General features: G+C 51.6%; 1 protein-coding gene across 1 annotated transcript; it reads right to left on the reverse strand.

The window, feature by feature from the left end:
- Window positions 1-1,387: 1,387 nt before the first annotated feature.
- OAF (out at first homolog) lies at window positions 1,388-12,073 on the reverse strand. Its single transcript, XM_030290854.4, has 4 exons — window positions 11,722-12,073; window positions 4,955-5,089; window positions 4,299-4,479; window positions 1,388-2,838 (listed from the first exon to the last, which is right to left on the reverse strand). Exons 1-4 carry the CDS (start codon window positions 11,941-11,943, stop codon window positions 2,558-2,560), a joined length of 819 nt encoding a protein of 272 aa, XP_030146714.1. The 5' UTR covers window positions 11,944-12,073; the 3' UTR covers window positions 1,388-2,557.
- Window positions 12,074-26,039: the final 13,966 nt, after the last annotated feature.

Raw genomic sequence — 26,039 nt, forward strand, 5'->3', positions numbered from 1 at the left:
TCTCCTGGCCCCAGACACGGCTGGGAATGACTTTCCCCGGCTGTTATTTTGTTCTCAATGAAACAGCGGGGAACAAATTTGAATATTTCGGTGGTTTTCTCCCCTGATAGCTGCGGCAGCCAAGCCCATCCCCTTGGGTGCCCTGAGCTTTGGTGAAGTGCGGGAGAGAACACACCCTCCTTATGAAAATTAGGGGATGGATCACAGCATCACCACTTCTTTCTGCTGTAGAAATGAGATTATCAGGCAAGGCAGGATTTGTTTTACTATGATCGCTGCTAAAATCATTCCCAGACACGCTGCTCCTTTTTTTTTTTCTTTTTTTCCGTATGGTCATCAATGACCTATCCACAATCCTCACTGCAGGCACCGTGCTCTTCCTCTCCTGCTGTTCGAGGTATCTCTTGGAGGGAGAAAAGCTCTGCAGGTAGCACCTGATTTATGGGAAATCAGGACCCTGGAAGCACAAACTGCAGGGAGACGCTGGAAAAATCCCCAGTGTTCTCTTCTGGGAGGGCTGGGGACATCCTGCGATGCTGCAGGGACCGGCTGGACCACGAGCATCCCTGTCCCGACATCCCGACATCCCGACATCCCGGCCGGGCACAGCCGCGCTCCGCCAGCACCCACTGCTGGAGGCCGGGGAACTGCAGCGGCTCGGAGCTCCAGAGCCTCGCAATTCCAAAATAAAACTCGCTGGGATGGCTCCCGACTCTCCCAGAGCGAGCCCGTGTCCGTCCCAACATCCCTGTGCAGGTGGGATGTACAGTGGGAACGGACAGCAATCCCTGGAATCCAACCCCACCCTGCTCCCAGCCCCCTGCCCCACAGCTGGGCTGAACCCCAATACCCCACAGCGGACAAAAACCCACAGAGAGCAGAGAACAAAGCACTGCTGCCCCTGGCTCGGAAAAGGGGGAAATGTTGGTGGGAGAAGCGGAGAAATGCTGAAGTGCCGGTCCCATCCCTGCATTCCCCACACATTCCCCACACTAGAGGGAATCAGAGCTCCACAATTCTCCCTCCAGCAGCCACCGGCAGCTCTGGGCTGGCCCCAAAGCGCCGCCCTCACCAGCTGCAGCTGCAGAATTTCCCAGGAATATTTTCCACACCCGGAGAAGCCTCGTGGGACCACTGGGTGAGAGGAGCAGCCCCCAGGATCTGCTTCTGCTGATGGGTTTATCCAGCAGAGCTCGAGCTCAAAGCCCCCAAAAACTGCTTGGGATGGGCCAGACCTCTCCCTCCGAACCCCAAACCTGGAAGGATGGGGTGTTTGAGGTGCTGATTCAAAAATTCCTGCATGTTCCCCCCAGCCCATGGCTCTTCACCAGGTGCAGGTTTGAGACTTACCCAAAATTCATGCACAGACAAACTTCAAGGCCAAGGATGCTTTAAAAAAATCAGTTTATTTTACCTTACAAATGATAAATAATTTGTCTTTTTTTTTTTTTTAATCATTTCAAGTGTGTTTTACTTCATGTTCCAATATTAAAATACCTTTCCCTTCTCCCCCCACCCCCTTAAGTGATCAATACAAAAATAATTGTGACCAAATTATTTTTTTTTTCTTCTTTGCAAAAATTCCTGTATCTTAGGCAAAAAGGCACGTTGTGAAGGCTTTTCACCAGGAGGCACAGAGGTTCCTAAAGACCCCAAGAGCTTCTCTCCCCTCTGTGCTCGTCCTAATTTGAGTGGAAGAGGACACAGACCCAAGCAGCACTTCCAGTGCTTTTTGTCTGGTCCCTCCAGGAATATTCCAGGGCCAAGGACAACTCCAGTGTCATCCTTGTTTAACATATGGGGGAAACCAAGGCACAGCAAAGCAGTACAGTTATTTAAGAGCTTCTTGTGAATAGCTGGCAGAGCAGGACATGAAAGTGGACGTGGATGTAGAATCCTGCCTTCTTCCAAACCCACCTGGGATCCTCTTCTCCCCTTCCAACCACGGGGTTATGGGGGTAGTCACGAGTCTCTAGATGTTTTATTTCTTAGTGGAGCAGTCACAAAACCAACACAAAAAGTTGGGCCTTCACTAGTCTAGCCAGGGATTAATTAAAGCCCTCATTACCAAGATGCTGGGCTATATCCCCCCAGTGTATCTTCCATCCACAGGGGGATATAACAGCCAGTCAGGCACTAGGAAAAGCTACAGGCAGGCTCTTGCTTTGGGTGGGCTTCAAAGCCTCCTTGTCCGGGGGCTGTGGTCCCAAAAACCAGCTGTTTCCCCGTGGTTGTGTCACCAGGAGCTGGTGAAGGCAGCAATCTTCAGAGGCAGAGATGTTTGGCAACCCAGGTCTGCAAGATCCTTGCCCTGCCCGCTCAGCTGGAGGCTGGGAAGTGCCCCTTGGAGCTCCAGAGCAGGGCAGGGCACCCCTTTCCCTGCGCTTCACCCCAAAAACCTGCATCTCCCGCTGCAGGGAGCCAGAGCATCACCAGCCAGCCTCGGCACGAGGGCAGGGAGACGCAGGAGGCCGCGAGGAAAGGCACGGAGCACGAGGCAGGGCTGGGAACAGCGTTCCTCCTTCGGAGCAGCCAGCCCTGGGCAGCCAGCCTGGCCCTACGTCTCCTCATCCCAGAGGCAGAGCTGCTTTTGAGGCACGTAGTAGTGGAAGGTGTAGCCCTTCTGGCAGCTGCGGATGCCGCACTTGTAGGAGGACACCCTGCCCGCGGCGTCGCGGCTCTTGCAGTACTTGAGCATGCAGGGGTACCACTCGATGCTCAGCGAGTAGCTGCAGATGCAGGGCTTCCAACGCTCCGGGCACAGCCTGCAGCGCTGCAGCTGCAGCTGCGGCAGCTCCGAGCCCTGCGGCAGCACCTCGAACATGGAGCCGTCCACCCCTGCGGGAGCAAGCGCACACGGAGATCAGCATGGAGGGACAGACAACAAAGCCACCCCCACACAGCCCCCAGGTTGGACAATGTTTTCAGAAGCTGTAGGGACTTAAATCTGAACGGGAATCACAGGAGGAATAAAAGACCCCAAGGAAAGCAAGGTCCAGCAGCACCTCGAACATGGAGCCGTCCACCCCTGTGGGAGCAAGTGCACACGGAGATCAGCATGGAAGGACAGACACCAAAGCCATCCCCACACAGCCTATGTTTCCAGGGGCTTTTGGGACTTAAATCCTAATGGGAACCACAGGAGGAATAAAAGACCCCAAGGAAAGCAAGGTCCAGCAGCACCTTGAACGTGGAGTGGTCCACCCCTGCGGGAGCAAGTGCACACGGAGATCAGCATGGAGGGAAGAGCCACCCAAACCAGCCCCACATAGCCCCCAGGCTGGACAATGTTTGCAGGGGCTTTTGGGACTTAAATCCTAATGGGAACCACAGGAGGAATAAAAGACCCCAAGGAAAGCAAGGTCCAGCAGGTCCTCGAATGTGGAGCCGTCCACCCCTGCGGGAGCAAGCGCACACAGAGCTCAGCATGGAGGGACACCAAACCCACCCCCACACAGCCCCAGGCTCAGGAGGAAGCTGGACAATGTTTCCAGGGGCTTTTGGGACTTAAATCCTAATGGGAACCACAGGAGGAATAAAAGACCCCAAGGAAAGCAGGGTCCAGCAGCACCTCGAACATGGAGCCATCCACCCCTGCGGGAGCAAGCGCACACGGAGATCAGCACGGAGGGACACCAAAGCCATCCCCACACAGCCCCAGGCTGAGGAGGAGGTTGGACAGAGTGTTTGGAAGGATTTATATCTGAATTGGAACCACAATTGTTCTCCCAATTGTTTTGGGAGAACAAAAACGCTCTGTGGAAATCAAGGTGCAGGTCTGAGCCCTACAGCAGCACTTCAGCAGACATCCCTCAGGGTGAACAGACATCCCTCAGGGTGAACAGACATCCCTCAGGGTGGTCAGATATCCCTCAGGATCATCAGATATCCCTCAGGGTGCTGCCATGAAGTACAGCCAAAGGAGAGCCACCAAAGCCAGCTCTGGTGTCTCTGCACAGTCCCCAGGTCAAGGAGGAGGTTGGACAGAGCATCTCCAGGGACTTCAGTCTGAATAGGAACCACAGCAGAGCAGAAGGGGGCAGGAAGCCAAAGGAGACAAACCCCATGTGTTTCCTCTGGGAGGTGGAGCAGGTGAAAGGCTGCTTTAAAATCCCACTTTGGGTTCACTCAGGAGCACCAGCAGGAGGAGTGAGATCTGCTCCCACACAGGCAGGGTGACACACGAGCCTCAGAGCCAAAACAACCGGTGCTGATCCCCAGAAACCTGGCAGGAGCCACCAGAGCACCGTGCCAGCCCACTGACGGGAGCAGCTCCAGGGAAACCCACGGGAAATCACCTTTCTCCAGCCAGAACTTGACATCTTCCTCCCGGGTGTAGATGGCCTCCCTGGCCTCTGCGCAGACGTTGTGGATGTGGGAGCTCAGCTGGGCGGCCTTGCTGAAGTTCACAGCCACGTCCATGCTCAGGTGCTCCAGACCCCGCACCTCCTCTGCCTGCCTCACTGTCCGGGGGTTTTTCTGCAGAGGAAATCATCACAGCTTCAATCCTGAGTGCATCTGGCTCCTTACAGATGTGGTGCCAACACCAGATGTGAGAACAGATGTGCACCTGCATCCTACCTGGGTGAGAGGCACCTTCAAATAACCTGTTGACACTGAAACCACGATGCTTTACCATTGCCTGTGGTGGTCTCTCATTGTTTTGTCCTGATAAATGGTCCCAGATCAGTACTGGCTTCACTGGGGCAGAGATTTTCACACTCCTGACAAAAATTAGGCTCAACTAAATCACGACACAAACGAGGCTCAACTAAAGCTTTACTAGAACAGGATCAATAGCACTGATAAACTCAGTTTAACACCTAATCCCTCAAGCAGGAGGGGTGGTCAGAGGTGGTGGAAGAGCTGAGCAGCCTGGCAGAGGCCTGGGGAGGGCATCCAGGCAGGAAAACTCTGAGAATTCCTGGCTGGAAGGGAGGAGGGAGCCCCGAACCTGCCGCAGCTTTGCCATGGACTCGCTGGGGATGATCTCGTTGCGGTGCAGCCGGGTCACAAAGCACAGGGCCTGGAACTGGCTCTGGCCCCTCTCCAGCTCCCCGAGGATTAAGGCACGGAAAATCTTCACCTCCTGACAGAGAGAGAAATAATAAGAGTGAGAGATGTAAATCTTTGAGGTGAACTGAGAGGTCGGGGTCAAAGAGCCCTAAAACAAAGCCAAAGGTCTCCTGCTTGTGCTACCTGAGCACGGGGGTGTGGTCCCAGCTCCAATCCCACCCTAAAGCCTGCAGCAGAATCCCTGGTGTCTGCAGAGAATGAAGGGTTTTCACAATCCCAAGGACAAATTGCTGCCAGGTCACATCCCACACCCAGCAGCTGAGGGGTTCTGTGCTTTCCCAAGAAGGGAAGCAAAGCCCCAGGGAGGCTCGTTTCTCGTTTGGTTTTGTTGAGCAAATATCACACAGCCATTATCTTCATGCCTTACTGAGTGAGCAGCCCCAGGTTCCCTCTGCTGCCTTCCCTCGCTCGCTTCTTGACAAGTGGCATAGTGGAGAAAAAGTTACTCATCCCTGAACGTGTGGAACAGAAGTGAAAATGAAATTGTTAAAGGCAGAAGGAGCCAGCATGATCAGCTGCAGCTGACTTCCTTTTCTGTCCAGGTCACTAATTTTGTCATTTTATATAAAATGAATTGCAGTCCTTTCCAGAACCAGCTTGGAGTCCCTCACAGCTACTTCATGTAGAGGCACAGAATTCCTTGGTCAGCAGCAAAGCCTCCCTGTGTCCTGGTCTGGAAATCCCTGATTTCTTTGCAGGGATCAATCCCTGCCTCTGGCTCCAGGGGCATTCGATGCCCTCTGAGGGGATGTGCCATGCCTTGGTGCCAGAGGGATGGCAAATTGGGATTTGCCATCCCACTCCAGGGCTAAGCAGGACTGGAACAGGGAGATCAGCCCCTGCCTTGGCACCTCCTGCAGCCAAACCTGTCCACTGGAGGCTGGAGAGCAGAGGCAGAGCTGTGCCAGCTGCTCAGATCCCCCTCCTCCGGAGCTGTTCCTGCTGCATGGTTCACTGCCCTGGCCTCTCCCAGCCTCTCTCTGCCCCAGAACAGAGCATTCCTCTGGTCCAGCTGAGCCTTCCTGCTCACTCAGCCCACTGTTTATTTCCTGCCTTCACCCCCATGCCCAGAAGAGAAACGGGAATGCCATTCAGTGCACATCTGGACAGCTGCAAGAACAGCATTTCCACCCCCAGGATGGGAGAAATCCTCTTGCTGGTGCAACTGTTGACTGCACCACCAGGAGCAGGGCACGGAGGAGGCTTGAGAAGAAAGAGATTCCAAAGATTCTTGTGAAATTGCTGTGGAATTTTTACTTTTTTTCTGAGATTTCATGGGGAGATGCCCCACTGAGGCACTGGCACAACCCACATTCCCCATCCACATTTGGTGCAGCTGCCTTCCAGCTTCCAGCTGGGAGCTCCCACAGCATGCAGGGCCCATGGATGAGTGGACTAAAACCAGAAGCTGACTCTGGCATATTCCTCAGCTGTGGATTTCATTCTAATTCCCTTTGAACAGTCTGGGAAAAGCAAGCAGGGACAGCCACGTTTTGCATTCAGGCCGAAAACCTCCACAGGCAGGAGATTAAAAACAGTGCAGCACTTCCCAGGTTGGAGGCAATTTTTGTAAAATGAGAACGTGCTGAACAGCTGATTAATCCTCCTGATCCATCTATTTAAGAATTAGCCTTCAGCCAGCAGCTCTTTCCTCCTCAGGGCCGAGGCAGACGAAGAATTCCCAACTCCCTCTGCCCAAACTCCATGTGCCAGGGATTTCCAGAGCATTTCTTGACACCAAGGGAGATGCTCTGGGACGGGCAGGAATGGACTGGCTTGCCAGCACTGAAGCAGCTTTAAAAAAGCTGTTTTTTCAAGGATCAGGCTCCTGTAGCATGAGTTGTTCTGAGAGGGAAATCCCACCTTCACCTGGCTCTGAGCAAAGCCAAAGTGGACCTTGCAGTGACTGCTCTGGCCTGGGCAAAACCTTTTTTTTCCCTGCTTTTCCTTTTCCCTGCTCTGTCCCAAATCCTCACTTGGCTTTGACCCCTCTCTCCCTGCAGCCCCAGGTGGAGCAAGAACCCAACCATGCTGCTTAAAAAAGATTCCACTGGAAAAAGAGCTTTAATAAGCAGACAGGACTCAGTTCCTTCATGCACAAAAGCCCCTTCTTTAGTCACAGAGTTCATATTTAGAGGAAAAATCCCACTGTTGCACCATGGAAATCAGTCCTCCCAAAATCCCACTGTTTCAGCACAGAAATCAGTGCTCCCACTCCCAAAATCCCATTGTTACAGCACAGAAATCAGTGCTCCCACTCCAAAATCCTGCTGTTTTGGCACAGAAATCAGTGCTCCCAAAATCCCACTGTTTCAACACAGAAATAAGTTCTCCCACTCCCAAAATCCCACTGTTGCACCATGGAAATCAGTGCTCCCAAAATCCCATTGTTTCAGCACAGAAAACAGTGCTCCCACTCCCAAAATCCCACTGTTTCAACACAGAAGTCAGTGCTCCCACTCCCAAAATCCCACTGTTTCAGCACAGAAATCAGTGCTCCCACTCCCCAAATCCTGCTGTTTTGGCACAGAAATCAGTGTTCCCAAAATCCCACTGTTTCAACACAGAAATCAGTGCTCCCACTCCCAAAATCCCACTGTTGCAGCACAGAAATCAGTGTTCCCACTCCCCAAATCCCTCTGTTGCCTGTCCCTACCCGAAGCACTTCCAAGGAAATCATCCAGCTTCTCCCCTCCCCAGCCTGCCCTCAGCCTGAGGCTGTCATCTGGGGGGTGAGAGCAGCTCAGCCCCCCCGTTTGGGGTTTTTTTTCCAGCAGGGATTTACAAGCCTGTGTGGTCCAGCTCCCAGCCCAGCAACCATTCCACATGGAGTGGAGCAAACCAGTTCCCAGGGAAATAAATCATTTCAGTGCTCTCCTCCCTGCAGCCCATGCAGCTCTCCTGCCAAATTTCTCTCCCCTAAGGACATCAGTGCTGCTGTGGGGACCCAGTTTTGTCTTTGCAGTGGCACAGGCAAAAGGGAATGTGCTGTTGGGGACAGGGGGTGACACCAGCACTGCTGGGCACAATTCTGCTCGCTGTCAGCAGCCTTTGCCCCAGGGATGGAGCACAGCTGGCTGGAATTCTGTGAGTTTGCACTGCTGGTGCTGCATCCACAGCCAGGGTCCAGCCAGCTGAGCCACCCTGAATGGGTGGGGATTATGGTTTTTAATCCCTCTGTCTCTGGAAATGGCTGGAATGGAGGTTTTGGGTGTGCTGCCTCTTATATTCAGGTATCTATAAAGGCAAATTAAGGATGTGCTGGGAGAGGGGGAAATAAAAAGCACATTTTCTGAGAAATAAATACGATTCTACGCAGTAACAAACACCAGGGTGGTTTACTCAGCCCTCCCAAAGACTCCTGAATGTTCCCCATTTCGTACTTTTGGTATGTGTTCAGAGAGGAATCTACTTTCCAAACCACACAGATAAAATCTGTGGTCAGATGCTTTCCTGTGCCACCTGGTGATTTGTCACCTAACACGTGGTCAGAGGAAATTCTGACACCACCACCCCAAAAAATCACACAACAGCTTTATCAACACTGAAAGGACTGGCAGTGCATGGGTTAAACACACTCCAGGCTTCCTCCCTTGTGTTTTCAAGCCCAACTTTTCCAGCAATGGAAAGAGAAGAGAAACTTCTCTCTATCTTTGTGCTGACCTTGAAATAAACCCACCCACTTTGTTCTGTGTTTAACAACTGGAAACGTCACTCGGCTCCCATCAGACACAGCACTCGGGGTTGCTGAGCCCCCTCATTATTTATATTTTTTTTTTTTTTGCAATACATTTTATGCCTGACCACAGAAAAAGAAGCGTTTTCATTCCCTTCTTTCAAACTGCAAGAAAAGAAAGGGTCACCCCTACTCTGCCCAGAAAACATCGAGTCCCAGTTTGAACTCACACTGCCCAGTTTGTGCTGCACCAAATAGAAAACAACCTGGAGTTATTTTCTCTGAGGAAACAGCTCCTCCAGGTCCAGCTCTGGAGGCAGGCAGGGATGGAAGAGTGAGGAAAATCCCAGCCCTGTGCAAGCCCCAGGCACTGCTCAAGTCCCACCAGTGTCAGAGCAAAGCCACGAACAATGATCTCATTTAGCTCCTTTCTTCTCCAGCCCCTGGTCTGGCAACCACAAACTGCCGGCAGAGGGAAAAAAAAATAAATAAAAAAGTAAATAAACCCCTGACTTTGGATGAACCCCCTGCAGTTTAAGCCAGAGGAATGGAAAAATCATTTGTGGAAAAACCCCAGCATCCTGGCCACATCATCAGCCTCAAGGGCAGCAGACAACAGCCCCAGCTGCTTTTGGGAACACTCAGAACCCCACAACCTCCAGAGCAGGGAGAAGTTGTGTAATTTCGGGGAGAAGAGCAGCAGGGCAGAACAGGGAACTGTCTGGGTGCAGCTGGAGCAGGTCAGAGGGGGAACCCGGCCAGGCTGCTGCCTGCTCACACATTACTCACCTCACCACAAAGCCAGCTCCCTGCTCCTTTACATTTCCCTGCCTTTTCCCAGCTATTTTCCAGCAAATCCACGGAGCAGACAGAGTCAGGCCCCAGCTGCCCTAAAACTGAGGATTAGGAATGCATTTCTGCAAGTTGGATGCTTGCAAAGCCCTCCAGGGACATCACTTCCAGCAGGGGCTGTGGAGCTCAGGATTTAACCTATGGACCCAAAACACCCCCAGAGAACTCCAAGCCAGAGGAAACTCAGCTCTAGTAAGGATGGGAGGGAGAGAAGATGTAACACGCACTCAGTCGGGTTTGTGGGTGAGCTCTGAGCTCTCAGGAAGAGCTGAAACAAGTGAAAAATGCTGAAAAAAATCACCAGCTCAGCACAGGTCACATCCCAGGTTCCCAAAGGACCTGCCTAGAGGATCTGTAGTGCATTTGGATTTCCCTCACCTGGGAATGTTCAGGTTTGCAATCCACGGCTTCAGAGCCCTTCCTAACCTCCCTGCCGTGCCATGGCTTGCAATTAATTAGTATTTTCTTTAATAAGAGTCGCAGGGCTGCCTCCCTGCACATGTGCAGGAGCATTTGAAACATGCCACCACTTCCAAAATCCCCACAGCACCTCGGGGAGGAAAAGGGACATCTGAGGGGCTTGCAGGGAGACTGGGATTGGGCGGGGAAGAGGCACCAGAATAATTCCTGGCAAAAAGGCTCCAAGGTTCACAGCAGGCTGTGTGTAGAACCTTCCTAGCTTGTGGGTCTGGGCTTCCTCCTGCTGCAAAGCAAAGTCCACCTGAGCAAAGAGCCAGGACGGGGGGTTGGGATGAGATAACACAGCCGTGCCACCCCAGGCAAACTGCAGTGGGAAGCTCCCTGCAGCCAGCCAGGCTTGGCAGCTCCACGGGACATGTGGGATTTGGGATTTCAGCTCAGCAGCATCGCAGCAGAGGGTGACAGAACTGACAGCTGCCATCAAACACCTCCCACACCCCACACCAGCCCCCAAAGACTGCAGGAGCCCCCCTGAGGAATTAACTGCACCCCATGGCATCGTGGAGAGATATCCCAGAGCTGCAGCAGAGCATGGACACCCCCAGACCAGAGCCAGGAACCTGAGATCTCCCCAGCCCAGCCCAGCCCAGCCTCTCCTGCCTGGCTGTGCTGATCCTGCCACGCAAAACTCTGAGGAATTGTGCAAAACTGCTGCTCACAGCTCAGGCAGGAGCATCAGAGCTGCTGGACTCAGCTGGGAAATTGGGATCCCAGCGTGCAGGCAGCCCTGGGCACAGCTGGGACAGCGGTGGGGACAGCCAGCCTGGATCACTGTCCTGGAGAGCTCAAACAAAGCCCCCGACGGTGCGAGAGGATGGATGGACTTTTCCCTCTGCATCCCGAGGGTCCTTCCATGCCTCTGGAACAGCTCTGGCTGCTGGACACCCAGTCAAGATTCTCCAGTTTCCGAGCTGGGATGGACTCGGATCTGGAAGGAGGACGGGAAGGATCCCCAGCGCTCATCGCGCAAAAAGCGATCCCGGAGTGCACAAAAAGCCCTGACAGACCCTCCCGCGAGGTGCCAGGGGCCAGCGCTCCCATCCCGCAGCCTTTACCCTCCTCCAGCCCCGCCGGGAATCACCGCGGGACCCTGCGGCACCCGGGGATGCTCTCCCGGTTCTGTTCTTACCCGAAACCCCCGGGGATGCTCTCCCGGTTTCGTTTTAATCCGAAACCCCCGGGGATGCTCTCCCGGTTCCGTTTTAATCCGAAACCACCGGGGATGTTCTCCCGGTTCTGTTCTTACCCGAAACCCCCGGAGATGCTCTCCCGGTTCCGTCCTAAACCGAAACCCCCGGGGATGCTCTCCCCGCTCCATATCGGTCTGAACTCTCCGGGGATGCTCTCCCCAGCTCGCTCCCTGCTCGAAACTCCCGGGAATGTTCTCCGTGCTCCATATCGGTCTGAACTCCTCGGGGATGCTCTCCCCAGCTCGCTCCCTGCTCGAAACTCCCGGGAATGTTCTCCTCGTTCCATATCGGTCTGAACTCTTCGGGGATGCTCTCCCCGCTCCACATCGGTCTGAACTCTCCGGGGATGCTCTCCCCATTTCGCTCCCTGCCCGAACCCCCGCGGGATGCTCTCCCCAGCTCGCTCCCTGCCCGAACCCCCGGGTGATGCTCTCCCCCGCCGCTTACCTGTCTGAAATCCGCCGTGAGCGTGACGAGCGCTCCGTCGGCCGCCCGCAGCTCCAGGCTGACGCAGTCGGCCCCGCTGTCGGCCTGCAGGCTCTCCTCGGTCACCTGCCCGCCGGGCAGCCGCACCCGCACCCGCAGCTCAGCCCGCGCCGCGGGGCCGGGCAGCGGGGCCAGCGCCAGCCAGAGCAGCGCGGGCAGCGCCGGCAGCCGCGGGCCGCGCATCCCCCCGCGGGCCGCGCTCAGCGCCGGGCGGGCACGGGGCGCGGCAAGGCGGCCCCGCCGCGCCCCCGGCCCCGCGGCTCGCTGGCCCGGCTCATTCAGCGCCCTTCCCTCCTTCCCTCCTTCCCTTCCCTCCCTCCCTCCTGCCCCGCGCCGCTCTGCCCGCGCCCCCCGCCCGTCACTTCCCCCCTGGACCCGGGACGGCCCCGCCGAGCAGCGCCCGCCCCGTCGTTAAAGGAACAGCGCCGGGATGGGCAGGGGAGAGGCGAGCGGCGGCCGAGCACGGGCTGGGCACAGGGATACACCAAACGCAGCTCTGGATGGGCACAGGGATTAGTCAAATGCAGTCCTGGGTGGGCACAGGGATACACCAAATGCAGCCCTGGATGGGCACAGGGATCCACCAAATGCAGCTCTGGATGGGCACAGGGATCCACCAAACGCAGCTCTGAATGGGCACAGGGATCCACCAAACGCAGCCCAGGATGGGCACAGGGATCAGTCAAACACAGCTCTGGATGGGCACAGGGATCAGTCAGACACAGCCGTGGATGGGCACAGGGATCAGTCAAACACAGCCCTGGATGGGCACAGGGATCTGTCAAACACAGCCCTGGATGGGCACAGGGATCCGTCAGACACAGCTCTGGATGGGCACAGGGATCAGTCAAACACAGCTCTGGATGGGCACAGGGATCAGTCAAGCACAGCCCTGGATGGGCACAGGGATCCACCAAACACAGCCCTGGATGGGCACGGGGATCCATCAAGCACAGCCCTGGATGGGTACAGGGATCAGTCAGACACAGCCCTGGATGGGCACAGGGATCCACCAGCCCTGGATGGGCACAGGGATCTGTCAGACACAGCCCAGGATGGGCACAGGGATCTGTCAGACACAGCCCTGGATGGGCACAGGGATTAGTCAGACACAGCTCTGGATGGGCACAGGGATTCACCAAACACAGCCCTGGATGGGCACAGGGATCCACTAAACGCAGCCTTGGATGTGCACAGGGATCTGTCAAATACAGCCCTGGATGGGCACAGGGATCCATCAAACACAGCCCTGGATGGGCACAGGGATCAGTCAGACACAGCTCTGGATGGGCACGGGGATCAGTCAAACATAGCCCAGGATGGGCACAGGGATCAGTCAAACATAGCCCAGGATGGGCACAGGGATCCACCAAACACAGCCCTGGATGGGCACAGGGATCTGTCAAACACAGCCCTGGATGCACACATGGATCCATCACCCAGGACCCCACCCCGCACAGGTTCCATCACCCAGGACCCCATCATGCACATGGATCCATCTCCCACAGCCCCAGCCCGGAGGGAGGCTCTGTTCCTGCTCCAGTCATGGAATCACAGAATGGTTTGGTTTGGAAGGGGTCCTAGGGATCACCTAAAGCTCCACCTCCATCTTAGGGACACCTTCCACTAGCCCAGGTTGCTCAGAGTTCTGTCCAAGCCAGCCTTGAACACCTCCAGGGATGGGGCAGCCGCAGTGAAATGCACTCAGAGTTTTCTGAACGTGTTCTTACTGCAGTTCAAGCGATATTGATGTGATTCCTCAGGCTCCCAGTGCCACAGGCCTGGTGTGAGCCACGCTGGAGGCATCTGCACCCCTGAGATTGTGCCTGGCACACCTTCAGGGTCCCTCTCCCAGAAATGAGGGACCTGTGTCACTTCAGAGCCTGCAGCTCACTCTCCAAACACCCCCAGTCTGCCCTTCACCTTCCTGCTTCTGTGATCATTTCCAGATGGGCAGATGCTGCTGAAGGGCCCCTTTGATTTCAAAAGGTCTCTCTGCAAACACAAAGGTCACCGTGGCAGCAGGATCAGGGCCTTGGAGAAAGAGCTTTGTGAGGAGGAGCACGGAAATAAATGGAAACAACCATTTAAAGCCACGCTTCCAGGCAGGGAAATCACTCTTGTCCAAATAGTGCTTTTTGTGTGGCCTCACACAAGCTTTAACCCCAAATTTTCACAGCTCCCCTCACGCAAAATTGGCTCCTTGAAACGTTTTTTCAGGACAATAGCAGTGCTAAAAATAAGAGAAGGAAAAGTTAAGAGGTGCAAAGGGGGGAGGAAAGAAATGGCTCAGCTCTGGTAAAAAATGGTAGGAAGGCACAGAAAGATCCTCATGACAAAAGCTGCAAAAGGAGAAGGCCCCACTCACACAGCGAATTTATTCAGAGGAGATTATGCAAAAAACCAGGAGGATCCCAGCAGGGGCTGGAGGGAAGAGCCATGAGGTCAGTGGGCACAAACAACCCTTAGAGGGCCTCCAGTCCAGAGCGTTCCTCTCATCCCAAATCTGGAATCCACATCCCTGTGGCACTGGGGTTAATTCAGGTTTTCCCTGAGCCCTGGATCCGGGGGTGTGAGAGGTGGTTCAGGACCATCCCTCCTGTGCTGCTGCAGCCCAGCTGCCCGGGAATAGGTGGTATTTTCCTCCTGGGAGCTCCTAGAGCAGAGGAAATCAGCAGTTTGGCTCCAGGAGCTCTTCCCGAGGCTCAGCAGCTTGCCAGGAATGCTGGAGGGCTCCTGCAGATCGCAGTTCTGACCTGGGAACGGTGGGTTTGGTCCCAGTCCCAGAAATGAATGGACACGCAGATAAGAAATACGGCCAAGGGATTAAAAAGAGTGGCAGGAAACAGAATTAAAGAGCAAGGAGCTGTTTGGGAGGTAGCAGGGAGCAGAAAAAGAATCAGGGAGCACAGGAGGGACAGCTTTGAAAGGGACTGGAAGCTGCCAAGGGACACAGTGGTCAGCAGGTGACAATGAAGAGAATTCCTGAAGAGCAAGTGCAGCTCCAGGACTTTGGGACAGGACTGAGTGGCCAAATCAAGGCGTTGCTGCCTTTCTACCTTTGCTGTTTGCTGCTGTGTGGATGGAATCTTTCCTGCAGCACAAGGAAGGTGAAACATTCCCCACAGCTCAGTGTGCCCCTTGCAGGATCAGTCTGACTGAATGGTAACGATCTGGGCCAAGATTTTCTGGTATGTGAGCACATTGCAGCTTTTTACTGGGAGAAAACTTCCATTAAAATACCTCAGCCACGAGGTTAAGGGAGAAAAAAATGTGCTGCTAAAATCGCAGCTGTGAAGTTCCAGTGCGTGGGAGCAGGGAAGTGCAATCTGACCCAGGGCTTGCCTTGGTGCCTCATCATCCCCGGGGAAAACCAGGTGGATTCGGCCAAGCTACAAATCCTCATTGCTCTTCCTCACCTCAGAGCTTGGTTACAGCTCTGGGTCACGCTGGCACCTTGGAAAATCATGAAGGGATCGATGCCCACTAAGTCTGGGCTGCTCAGATGTGGGAAGCCAGAGCTTCCCTCTGGCTGCCCTGCAGGTCTGGGACCCTGGCAGGGGTCAGGAACCCCCCTGGACAGAGCCCCCAGAGACACTGGCTGTGATCTCTGTCCATGGAAAAGAGTTTTCAATCTTACAGCATGAATTACAAGCTCTGAGTGTTTGATATAAGTAATAATTAAGTGTGGCACGGGTGCAAAAGTAAAATTTTAGGATTCTAGAAAAGGGGCCCAAAGGGGACAAGGTGGAGGAAATTGGGTGTGTCTTGTCCTTTTCCTCCTTCTTCATGCCCTCCATGTTTCACTGCGGTGTTGGCATTTTTCTGTTGGTTCAGGCTGGGGACACACTGTCCAACGCAGGTGACAGATATTGGCACGTTATTGTAAATCCAGCACAGGTAGTTTGTGGTATTTAATGTTTGTAACATCCCACTGAGGGCAGAGCCCCACACGCTGCCCTGCAGGACAGAGCTGCGGCAGGGCAGCAGAACATGTTAGAGATAAACAGAATAAACAACCTTGAAACAGCACAGACCAATTATGGCTTCTGCTTTGGCAGCGGGGCTGAAAAACAGAGATTTTTACAATCCCAGAATCATCAATACCTCAGATTCCGACCCTCAAAGAGCCCTGGAAGCGAGGCACAAACAGAGCGGGGGGTGGGAGAGGTGCTGCAGCGTCCACCCCAAGCTCTGCCTGCAAGAGCCTTCCCTGCGTGCAGATTTTCCAGGCAAACCAAAACCTTTGTAGCCACCTCGTGTTCACCACTTGCCACCCACTTGCTGTTGTGTGACTGCTGCCAGGGGTGATGCAGAAACACCGGCAACATCTTCTCTCTTCACCCCTTCCAGGAATGCCTCTGACCTGTGTGGTGGTGTATCTCTCCACCCAATAAAATAAAATAAAATAAAATAAAATAAAATAAAATAAAATAAAATAAAATAAAATAAAATAAAATAAAATAAAATAAAATAAAATAAATAAAATCATCAAAATAATAATAAAAATCAATTAAAAATAAAAATCAATAAAATAAAATAATATAAAATAAAATATCAAAATAAAATAAATTTAAAATAAAATAAATAAAACAATTACAATGAAATAAAACAATTATAATAAAATAAGTAATCAAAATAAAAAATACAAATAAAATTTAAAAAATTAATAAAATAAAATAAAATAATAAAATAAAATAACCAAAATAAAATAAAATCAATTTAAAATAAAATAAAATAATCAAAGTAAAATAAAATCAATTTAAAATAAAATAAAATAAAATAAAATAAAATAAAATAAAATAAAATAAAATAAAATAAAATAAAATAAAATAAAATAAAATAAAATAAAATAAAACAAAACATCCCTCTAAATCCAATTTTTTTTTTTTGCACTCAGGATGCCCAGCATCCTGAGTACAGTAGCTTTTCAGAGCAAAGAAAGTGAAGGGCCTTTCCCTTTGCTGTTTCACCCCAAAGTGAGTAATCAGCCTATACTCCAGAGGCCATTAACACCCAGAGTTTCCCCTCCCACGGAGGAGAGAGCAATAATTACTGCCACTTTCTCATCAGCTTACAGTAAAGCTCCGTGGCCAGTTCGCTTTATTATGAGCGTGAAACCAAAGTATCCCAACCACCACAAGAACACATCAAAGGGGGAGGATGTTGTTGTGAGCCAGCTGCTTATTCTGAGAAACAACCTGGGTGGCTCTGGGCTGGGGGAAGCTGAAAACTGGGGAAGAAAAAGGCAAAAATCCCCTCCCATCCTCTGCCCTGCCTGTTTGGGGGGCTGTTACTATAGGACACAAGGAAGCATGATGCGAGTTGTTGTTATAGTAAAGGGAAAAAAGAGAAAGTTTCATTTTTGGCTCTAGCATTTATAGTTTTCTAAAGGTGACAGTGGATTGGAGGGTGAAAGTGCCACCTCTCCAATGACACTGGACAAGCTGCCAGTCTATCAAATTTCTCTGCTTCTATGAAGGAACGTAAAATAATAAGTTATTTACAGAAAGTGTGTCAGCAAGTTTGCTACAAGAATGCAAACTCAGAAGGCTTTAGAAAATCTTAAAAAATCGGGGTGACAGGGGGCTGTGGGGGATGTGGGGCAGGTGCAGCCCCACAACTCTGCCAGGTGCCACAGAACAGCTTCACCCCTCTGCTGCCCCTCTGAGCGCTGATTCAGCCACCTCAGTGCTGCCCTGAGCAGCTCCAGGTCCTCCAAAGTGCCTCTGCTTCGTCAAAAATGCTCTTTGCCATCCCGACTCACCTTTGCCCTGGGCATTGTTATGTGTAGTAGATATAATTGTGCCATTTCTAATATGATATATGTGATATTGAATATTTGTTGGAGTATTAGGATTCCCTCCCACCCTAACAGGCGAGACCGGGTGTATGTTGGAAACTGATTTACAAGTAAGAAGGTACAGCTGGCCAGGAGATGGGCCATGTGTGGTGGGATTTGGGGACACCAGGAGATGGGCCATGTGTGGTGGGATTTGGGGACACCAGGAGATGGGTCATGTGTGGTGGGATTTGGGGACACCGGGAGATGGGCCATGTGTGGTGGGATTTGGGGACACCAGGAGATGGGCCATGGCTGGGGAGATACAGAACCCCCAGGTGCTGATCATCCTTGAACGACCCGAGATGGAAATCATGGAAATCCTCAGGCAGATCCATGTGAATGCAGCATTCCTGAATTCCCATAAACTTCATCAAGGGATTCAACAAACTCTGGACACTGAATTGTTCTCCCTCATCACCAAAAGGAAAATCTTATTACCATATGGACTCTGAATAGAAGAAAAGGCTGACTGCTGAAATCTTGGCCTCAGGCAGAATTTTCCCTATAAAAACCCCTTGTACCAGGATGGAAGTGTGTGGGCATGGAGGAAAACCTCTGCTGAGGCTGACTCCTTGTTGCACACCCAGGGCCGACCCCAGGCTCGGCTCTGTTCTTTCCTTGTGGCTGGCTAGCTAGAATTTGATTGCAAAATAAATATTTTATTTTTCATATTAATTTAGCAGGACAAATTTTCATTTATAACAGGCATCACGGGCAGAAATTCGTGTAGGAGCTGCTCTGGCTCTGGGGAAGGGACACAGCCAGCACAGCTCTAAGAGCTCAACGAGCCTTAAACATCCATCCTAAACCCTCCTCCTGCGAGCTGATTAATTAGGCTGTGTCTAATGAGCTGTGCACAGCACCCTGGCTTGGTCAGGGCATGGAGGAGAGGGATGGGGCAGCACCAGAGCTGCTGCACCCGCTGGTTTGTCCCTGCCAGATGTCCACCAGCAGGTTCTGCTGGCTCAGAACAGAGCAGGAGCGCCCACAAACTCAGCGAGCAGCAAAATCCAGGCCCTGCTGGAGCTGGGGAGCAGGATGGGGCCGAGTGGAGGAGTTTTCCCTGTGTCACCACGGTTTTCTGTCCCCTGCCCTGGCCCAGCAGGTTTCTTTCCCTGCCTGCACTGAGGAGAGCTCAGAGCTCCTTCCAGCACTCTGGTAACTGCTGCACAGATGGAGTTCAGGGCAGGAATGTGAAGTCAAGGGGAGGAACCCCAGATTTTTGGTTGTGCTCTGCAAACCCCACTCAGGTCTGAAGTCTTCCAAATGAAAATCCACCAGGAACAAGTTTTGCTGCCTGCTCAGTGCCCGAGTTCCTCATTTTGTTTACTCTGGTGTTAATCCCAACTCCAGTTGGTGTAACTGAGGTCAGGGGTCTGACCCAAACCTTCTGCCTTGATCTCTTTAATCTCCCATCCTTCATTTTTCGTGCCAAACCACTTTTAAAGCTACACGAAAGAACCATCGGTGCTTTTTGAAGGATTCAATCAGGGCAAGTATTTTGGGGAGCTGAACACACAAAACCCAGCTATTTGCCATTGTTCCCAGCACTACAGAACTGAAAGAGCTCAGGGAGCGTTAATTGGATTTTTTTTCACTCTCCTGGTCCCCCAACTTGTAGACTAAATCCTAGCTATTATCAGGAATATTACTACCAAGGACCTATGGCTTGATCTGAAGCCCTGGGAAAGGATTTGTGTTGTGGTGTTCAGTGGAGATCTTACTGTTGCAGAAAGGAATCAGGCTTGGAGTCATTTCTCATTAATTAAAAGCGATTCCTCATCCCTTCGGAGCGTTCCCTGCTGCCCCTCCTGAATGCCCTCCTTTCCTTGGCAATTACATAAAGCAAGCTTGTGAATGGGGGTGAAAAACAGCTTTAGTGGCTTAGAACAATGCCCAGCATCTCCTGGCTCTGACCTGCTTACCACCCTATTCTCTGTCCTGGGCAATTAAGGGGTTGAGCAGTGCATAATTAAATGAGCAGGCTCCGGTGGCAGAGCACTGGGAAGTTGATTGAGTGCTTTAAAGCTGCTGCAGATGCTTGTCCAGAGATGTTGTCCTGATTAGATGTGCGTTAATTGGGATTCCACACTTGGATGCAGCTGCAGGAAGGGAAGGACAGTAGTGGGGGAGGCTCCTGGGGGTGCAGGAGGGGTTCTGCCCCTTTTCTCCTGGATCAGTTAATGAGAAGGGGCTCAAAAGCACAAACCTGGTGTTGGGTGGAAGAGGGGAACGCCACAAAAGAATCCTTCTGAAGCCACACCACACAATCCAGGTGAGGATCCCTCAAAGCCATAAAATAGAAACCCTAAGCAGTGGGAGCTGGGGGACATCACCCAGCCAAAACTGGGCTGCCCTTTCTGAGGAAGGCCAAGAGAGCTGGAAGGATCATGTGGAAGGATCTGGTCTGCCAGGACACACTTCAGATTCTCAGTGATGGTGTGGATTTGGGAAGTACATGGAAATGATTGGAAATATTTCCCTTTACATGAGTAAAAGCTCCTCTGTGGATGCCCCCTGTGGAACTGGAGATTTGAGCAGTGCCCCTTTTGCTCTGCTAAAGGCAGAAGTTGTACCTGAAGAGTCGAATTCCTAATCCCTTTGTGTTTAAGTCAGGCTTGGTGTTCCTAATTTCTCTGCTCCAGCCTTTTTCTGTCCTGCTCCCACAGCCCTGCTCCTTCCCTAAACATCTGGATCCAAGCACCCGGCAGCAGGATCTCTGCAGCACATTCCTCCCCTCCCTCCTGCCCCTGTCCTGCTCACAGAGGGAATAAACACAAAGAGGGGGAGGTCAGAGAGAGGAAAAGGAGAACAGGATGTGATGAAGACATTGGGAGATTAAATAATTTTTTTCTTTTCCTTCTCTGAACTCAGCTCTTGGCCTGTGTGGCCCTCAAATGCTGCAGGAGTACAGGAATCCCATTAAACCTCACTGGAAAAACTCTTCTGAAGCTGCCCCCGTGCCTGGAAGTGTTCAAAGCCAGGGTTTGGAGCAGCTTGGTTTAGTGGAAATGTCGCTGCTCATGGCACAAAATGAGTTTTAACGGTTCTGGGATCCTGTGAAAGCTGCCCTCAGTGGGCAGAGGGAAAACCTTCCAGCCATTTCCAGGGATGGAAAGGTTTGGGAAGGGTTTGGAAAAGTGGGAAGCTCTGCAGGTATCTCCCATAGCCCAGCCCCAGTGCCACGGCTGGGGGAGTGGAAACCCCTGGGCACACAGAGAGCTCCGTGCTGATTTTTGGGAATGAAGCAATCCAGGAAGTCAAAGTTCATTAAAGTCCATCAGCTCGTGCCCCGAGAGTGTTTGGAGATGAAAACAGGCAAGGTTGTCGTCTTGATTCTTAAGATTTTTTAAAGCCTTCTGAGTTTACATCCTGTTAGAAAACTTCCTCACACAATTTTCTATAAACAACATATTGTTTTGCATTCCTTCACAGGGGTGGAGAAACTTGATGTACTGGTAGTTTGTCCAATGTCTTTGGAGAGGTAGCGCATTGTCACTTTTGGAAAAGTATAAAAGTTGAAGTCAGAAAATAAACTTTTTTCTTAACCTTGCAAACAGCAGTGGCTCACGTTGTGCTTTCACTATAGTGACACAAGGTCTGGGAGCAGCAGCAGCTCTGAGCCCTGGATCACATGTTCCCATGAAAACAGCCAAATCTCCTGCTGGGAGCATCTGAAATAACAGCCCCAGGGCCAGCCTGCATGGGGGGAACAAGGAGCTTTCATGTCTCCTCCAACCTGTGGGAATGCAGAGCATCCCTCTGGCTGCCCTGGCAGCTCTGGGACCCTGGCAGGGGTCAGGAACCCCCCTGGACAGAGCCCCCAGAGACACTGGCTGTGATCTCTGCCCATGGAAAAGAGTTTTCAATCTTACAGCATGAATTACAAGCTCTGAGTGCTTGATATAAGGAATAATTAAGTGTGGCACGGGTGCAAAAGTAAAATTTTAGGATTCTAGCTAAGGGGTCCAAAGGGGACAAGATGGAGGAAATTGGGTGTGCCTTGTCCTTTTTCTCCTTCTTCATGCCCTCCATGTTTCACTGTGGTGTTGGCATTTTTCTGTTGGTTCAGGCTGGGGACACACTGTCCAACGTAGGTGACAGATATTGACACGTTATTGTAAATCCAGCACAGGTAGTTTGTGGTATTTAATGTTTGTACCATCCCACTGAGGGCAGAGCCCCACACGCTGCCCTGCAGGACAGAGCTGCGGCAGGGCAGCAGAACATGTTAGAGATAAACAGAATAAACAACCTTGAAACAGCACAGACCAATTATGGCTTCTGCTTTGGCAGCGGGGCTGACAGACAGAGACTTTTTGCAATTTTGGAATCATCAATAGCACAGATTCCGACACCAACCCAAACCAGCCCAGAATCAAAGTTCTGCCCCTCTCCTGAGGAATCCAGGCAGGGAGATGCTCCTGCTGCTGCTGCTCGGGAGACGTTCACTGAAACCAGCACAGCTGAGGCTGGAATGATTCCTGTGAAAATTAAAACAATCTCCAAGTGGCAAATTTTTAATTGGGAGGCTGACCAAAGAGCAGACAAAGCAATGCCAGTGTGGAGTTAATATCCTTTAAAAAATAAAACGGATGTGAATTTTCCGTGCGAGGCAAGCCTGGTGTGAGAGATATTATAAATCTCAGTGAAGCCCTCAAATTCTAAAAGGATATAAATCTAATTAAAGTGATATAAATCTAACAGGAGAAATACACTGTAAATCCAGCCAAAATGATATCCATCTAAGGAAAGCAATGCAAATGCACCAGAAACACCATAAATAAAATCAAAGCAATATAGAAGATGTAACGGAAGCAATCTGAACACTAAATCAAGTGCTATAAATACAGCAGGATGATCTAAAACTAATTAAAGTGATTTATAAAATGGACATTTCCAGAAGAATCACAGCCCACAGAAGAGGAGAGGAGCTAGAGAGGGGTACCAGGGGAGGTTTATGAGTAATAAAACCACCAAGAATCAACCAAGTTTAATGAGGTTGCAGAAAGGGTCAGGGAAGCTCCTCTTCCCCAGAGGTCTGAATCCCATTTTGTTCTGAGCCACGTTTCAGGGCAAGGCAGGGAAATGGGGATGGTTTTGTGGGGTAAATGGTGAAAAGAATGCCAGGGGAACACAGAATCCTCCAGCCCCTGGTGCTGGGAGCTTTGGGGCATCCCCAGCCGGGCAGGAATTTGTGGGAGCTCAGGAGAACTCAGCCCTGACATTTCCCCCCTACCCATTCCCAACCCAAATGTTCCTGGGGACAGTGAAACAACAAAAATAAAATGAAGGATTTGGGGATTTTCTCCAGCCTCCTTCACCTCCTGTGGTTAAAGGCAGAACAGTCCCAAATCTGCTGTCGGAGACAAGCAGACACACTGGGGACTACTTTTGCCTTAAACTGGAAAAATCTCATTTGTAGTTTCCATTTTCCTCCCCTTGCACATAAAATAAGTTCCTAAAGGTCTTTTTTTTTTTTTTTTTTTTTTCCACTGAAGTGATGCAATAATTGACCTAATCCAGCCACAATCCAAATAATCACAATCAATAATGCTGTTTGTCTTTATGGGGAAAAAAAATCAATTCCAGAAAATAACCAGGTCTGCTTGAAATTCTGGCTGCCTTTAGCAAAAAGAAAATATTTTTATTCTGAATAATAAAACATGCTCGGATCAGCTTTACAATTGTGCTTTTCCCTTCCAATCTTCCTCCAAAGTGCCATATGTTTTATTCTTGCAATTCCAACATTTTCTCATGCTTGAAAGTCCTTTGGCATTTGAGCATCTGCAGTGGCCTGAATTTCTTTTTTTTTCTTTTTTTTTTTTTTTTCCAGAGCAAAGGAAAATATCAATTTTGTGATTTTGTGGAAACTCACTGGGAAGCAGCAACCCCCTCCCCAAACTCCCAACCCCAACCCTGCTCCAGCTCCCAAACCCTTTTCCAGCTCCCAAACCCTTTTCCAGCTCCCAAACCCTGCTGTAATCCCAAACCCTTTTCCAGCTCCCAAACCCTTTTCCAGCTCCCAAACCCTTTTCCAGCTCCCAAACCCTGCTGTAATCCCAAACCTTTTTCCAGCTCCCAAACCCTGCATTAATCCCAAACCCTTTTCCAGCTCCCAAACCCTTTTCCAGCTCCCAAACCCTTTTCCAGCTCCCAAGCCCTGCTGTAATCCCAAACCCTTTTCCAGCTCCCAAATCCTTTTCCAGCTCCCAAACCCTTTTCCAGCTCCCAAATGCTTTTCCAGCTCCCAAACCCTGTTGTAATCCCAAACCCTGCTGTAATCCCAAACCCTTTTCCAGCTCCCAAGCCCTGCTGTAATCCCAAGCCCTTTTTTTTCCAGCTCCCAAACCCTTTTCCAGCTCCCAAACCCTTTTCCAGCTCCCATACCCTTTTCCAGCTCCCAAACCCTTTTCCAGCTCCCAAGCCCTGCTGTAATCCCAAACCCTTTTCCAGCTCCCAAACCCTTTTCCAGCTCCCAAACCCTTCTCCAGCTCCCAATCCCTTTTCCAGCTCCCAAGCCCGGCTCTGGCTCCCCGGTGACGTTTTCCCGACGCGTGGCTCCTGGCCCCAGTCCAGCCTCCCTCATCTCTCTCCCCAGCTCAAGGCTGATGTCCCCACAGGCAGCGAGATGGAGGCAGGCCAGGGGACAATCTGTTCCTCATTGAGGTCATCCTGCAGTTTGCTGCTGATGTGGCGTTTGGGGGATGGAGCAAAGCAGAATCAAATCAAGAATTCCTTCCTCGCCTCCTCAGCCAGAGCAGGAGAAGCACGAGGCCAGCCAAGGAAACCAAACTCTTCCAGGTGACCCTTTCCCCTGCTCCCACACCAGGGAGGGGAAAACCACAGCAGCTCCAGATAGGGACTGGATCAGACTTTACAGGAATATTTTTCATATCTCCAGACAGGCTTTCCAGAGGGTTTTTTTGTTTGGGGGGGTTTTGTTTGGGTTTTTTTGTTTTTTGGTTTTTTTTGTCTCTTTCCCAGTCCTTTCAGAGCAGGGGCTTCCCCCCAGCCCTGCTCTCCAAACTCTCCCTGCAGCCCAGCCAAGCTGCTGTGTCATTTTAATCACCCACCTCAAAGTGCAGCTGCCGAGCTCAGGCATTTTGTCAGGTTCTGGTGAAAAATCACAGCTGTCTGAGAGTTTCCTGTTCCCCTCACTCACCCTCCTCCTTTAAGGAGGTGAGAGAAGCAGGAATGCAAAATCTGAGAAGCCTCCAGAACTGGGAATATTTTTCTTCCCTTTCTGTGGCAGGTGAGAGAAATCAGCAGCACCTTTTGAGAAGCCACCCCAAAAAACGGAGACTCAAATGCCAGAGCTCCCAACCCTCCCTCATGAAAGGCCTAAACTCTGAATTCCAGATGCTCCAGAGGCTGGAGAGATTTGGCTCGAGCTGTGACTCTGCAGTTTGGGATGTGTCTTCCTGCAGAGTAAAACCAGTGGGTTCCACTGTCAGCTGGTGACTCAGGGAAGCAGGAAAAGCATGAAAGGAGACAGCAAGGGGGCTCAAGAGCTGGGATCAGACCGAGCTGCCAGTGGGAAACCTCCTTTGCTTGCCCAAAGCACCGTGGCACGAGCTCAGGGATGGATTAAAGACAAGGCAGGATGCTCCTGCTCGTGGCTGCCCTGCCAACAACTTCTTCCAGGCCAGGCAGACTCAGAGCTGAAAATTCCAGGTTGGAGAGAGAGAATCCCTCCTGCTGCTGCTGGGTGAGGAATTTCCTCCTGGCTCTGAGGAATTCTGCAGCCCAGGATTAGTGGAGCGACGCCTCCAGCTGCAGGAGAAATCACATCAAATTCCCTTCAGGAGAAATCACATCCAATTCCCTTCACAGCTCAGGGCCAGGAGTGCCAGAGAACAGGAATTCCTGGCTGGGATGGAGTCACGAAGGGTCAGGGCACTGCTGTCAAGGAAAGAGAGACCTTTTTGCTGGAGATAAGAGGAATTGAGTACAGCAGGAGGGAGGCAGAGCCCGGGGCACTGGGCTTTGCTTGCTCAGGGCAGAGGCAGGAGGGAAAATGCTCCTGAGGCTCATGGAAGTGAAATCTTCCCTTCCCTGCTTCCCACCACACTCCTGAATCTGCTTTTGGGACCATCTGGGATTCCCTGGCCCTGCCCAGGAGCTGAGGAAGGGCTGACCCCATTGTCCAGCTGCAGGACACCACCCCAGCCACCCCTGGGGCAGGATTTTGGCAGTGTGGGGGCTGCTCCCTGCCTGCTGTGCTCATCACAGCCAGGATGGGGCTGGGGGAGGTGGGAAGGGGATGGATTCCCATTCCCTGGCACCATCCAGGCTCTGATTCCCCCAGCTCAGCCCCAGAACCCTGTGTAGGACGGGAGCTACTCCATCCCTTCTCCCTTAACCCCAGGCAGGGCCCTTCCCCAGCACCACGTGGGGAACGTGGCTCTGTTTCAAGGGACAAAGTGCAGGA

The sequence above is a fragment of the Taeniopygia guttata genome, chromosome 24, assembly GCF_048771995.1.
Source record: "Taeniopygia guttata chromosome 24, bTaeGut7.mat, whole genome shotgun sequence".
Lineage (NCBI taxonomy): Eukaryota > Metazoa > Chordata > Aves > Passeriformes > Estrildidae > Taeniopygia > Taeniopygia guttata.

Coding starts and splice junctions, on each gene's coding strand:
- OAF (XM_030290854.4), bottom strand. CDS start 11,943: ATGCGCGGCCCGCGGCTGCCGGCGCTGCCCGCGCTGCTCTGGCTGGCG. Junction 5,090..11,721: donor TCACGGCGGATTTCAGACAG/GTAAGCGGCGGG, acceptor TCTCTCTGTCAG/GAGGTGAAGATTTTCCGTGC. Junction 2,839..4,298: donor CAAGTTCTGGCTGGAGAAAG/GTGATTTCCCGT, acceptor TTGCTCCCGCAG/GGGTGGACGGCTCCATGTTC.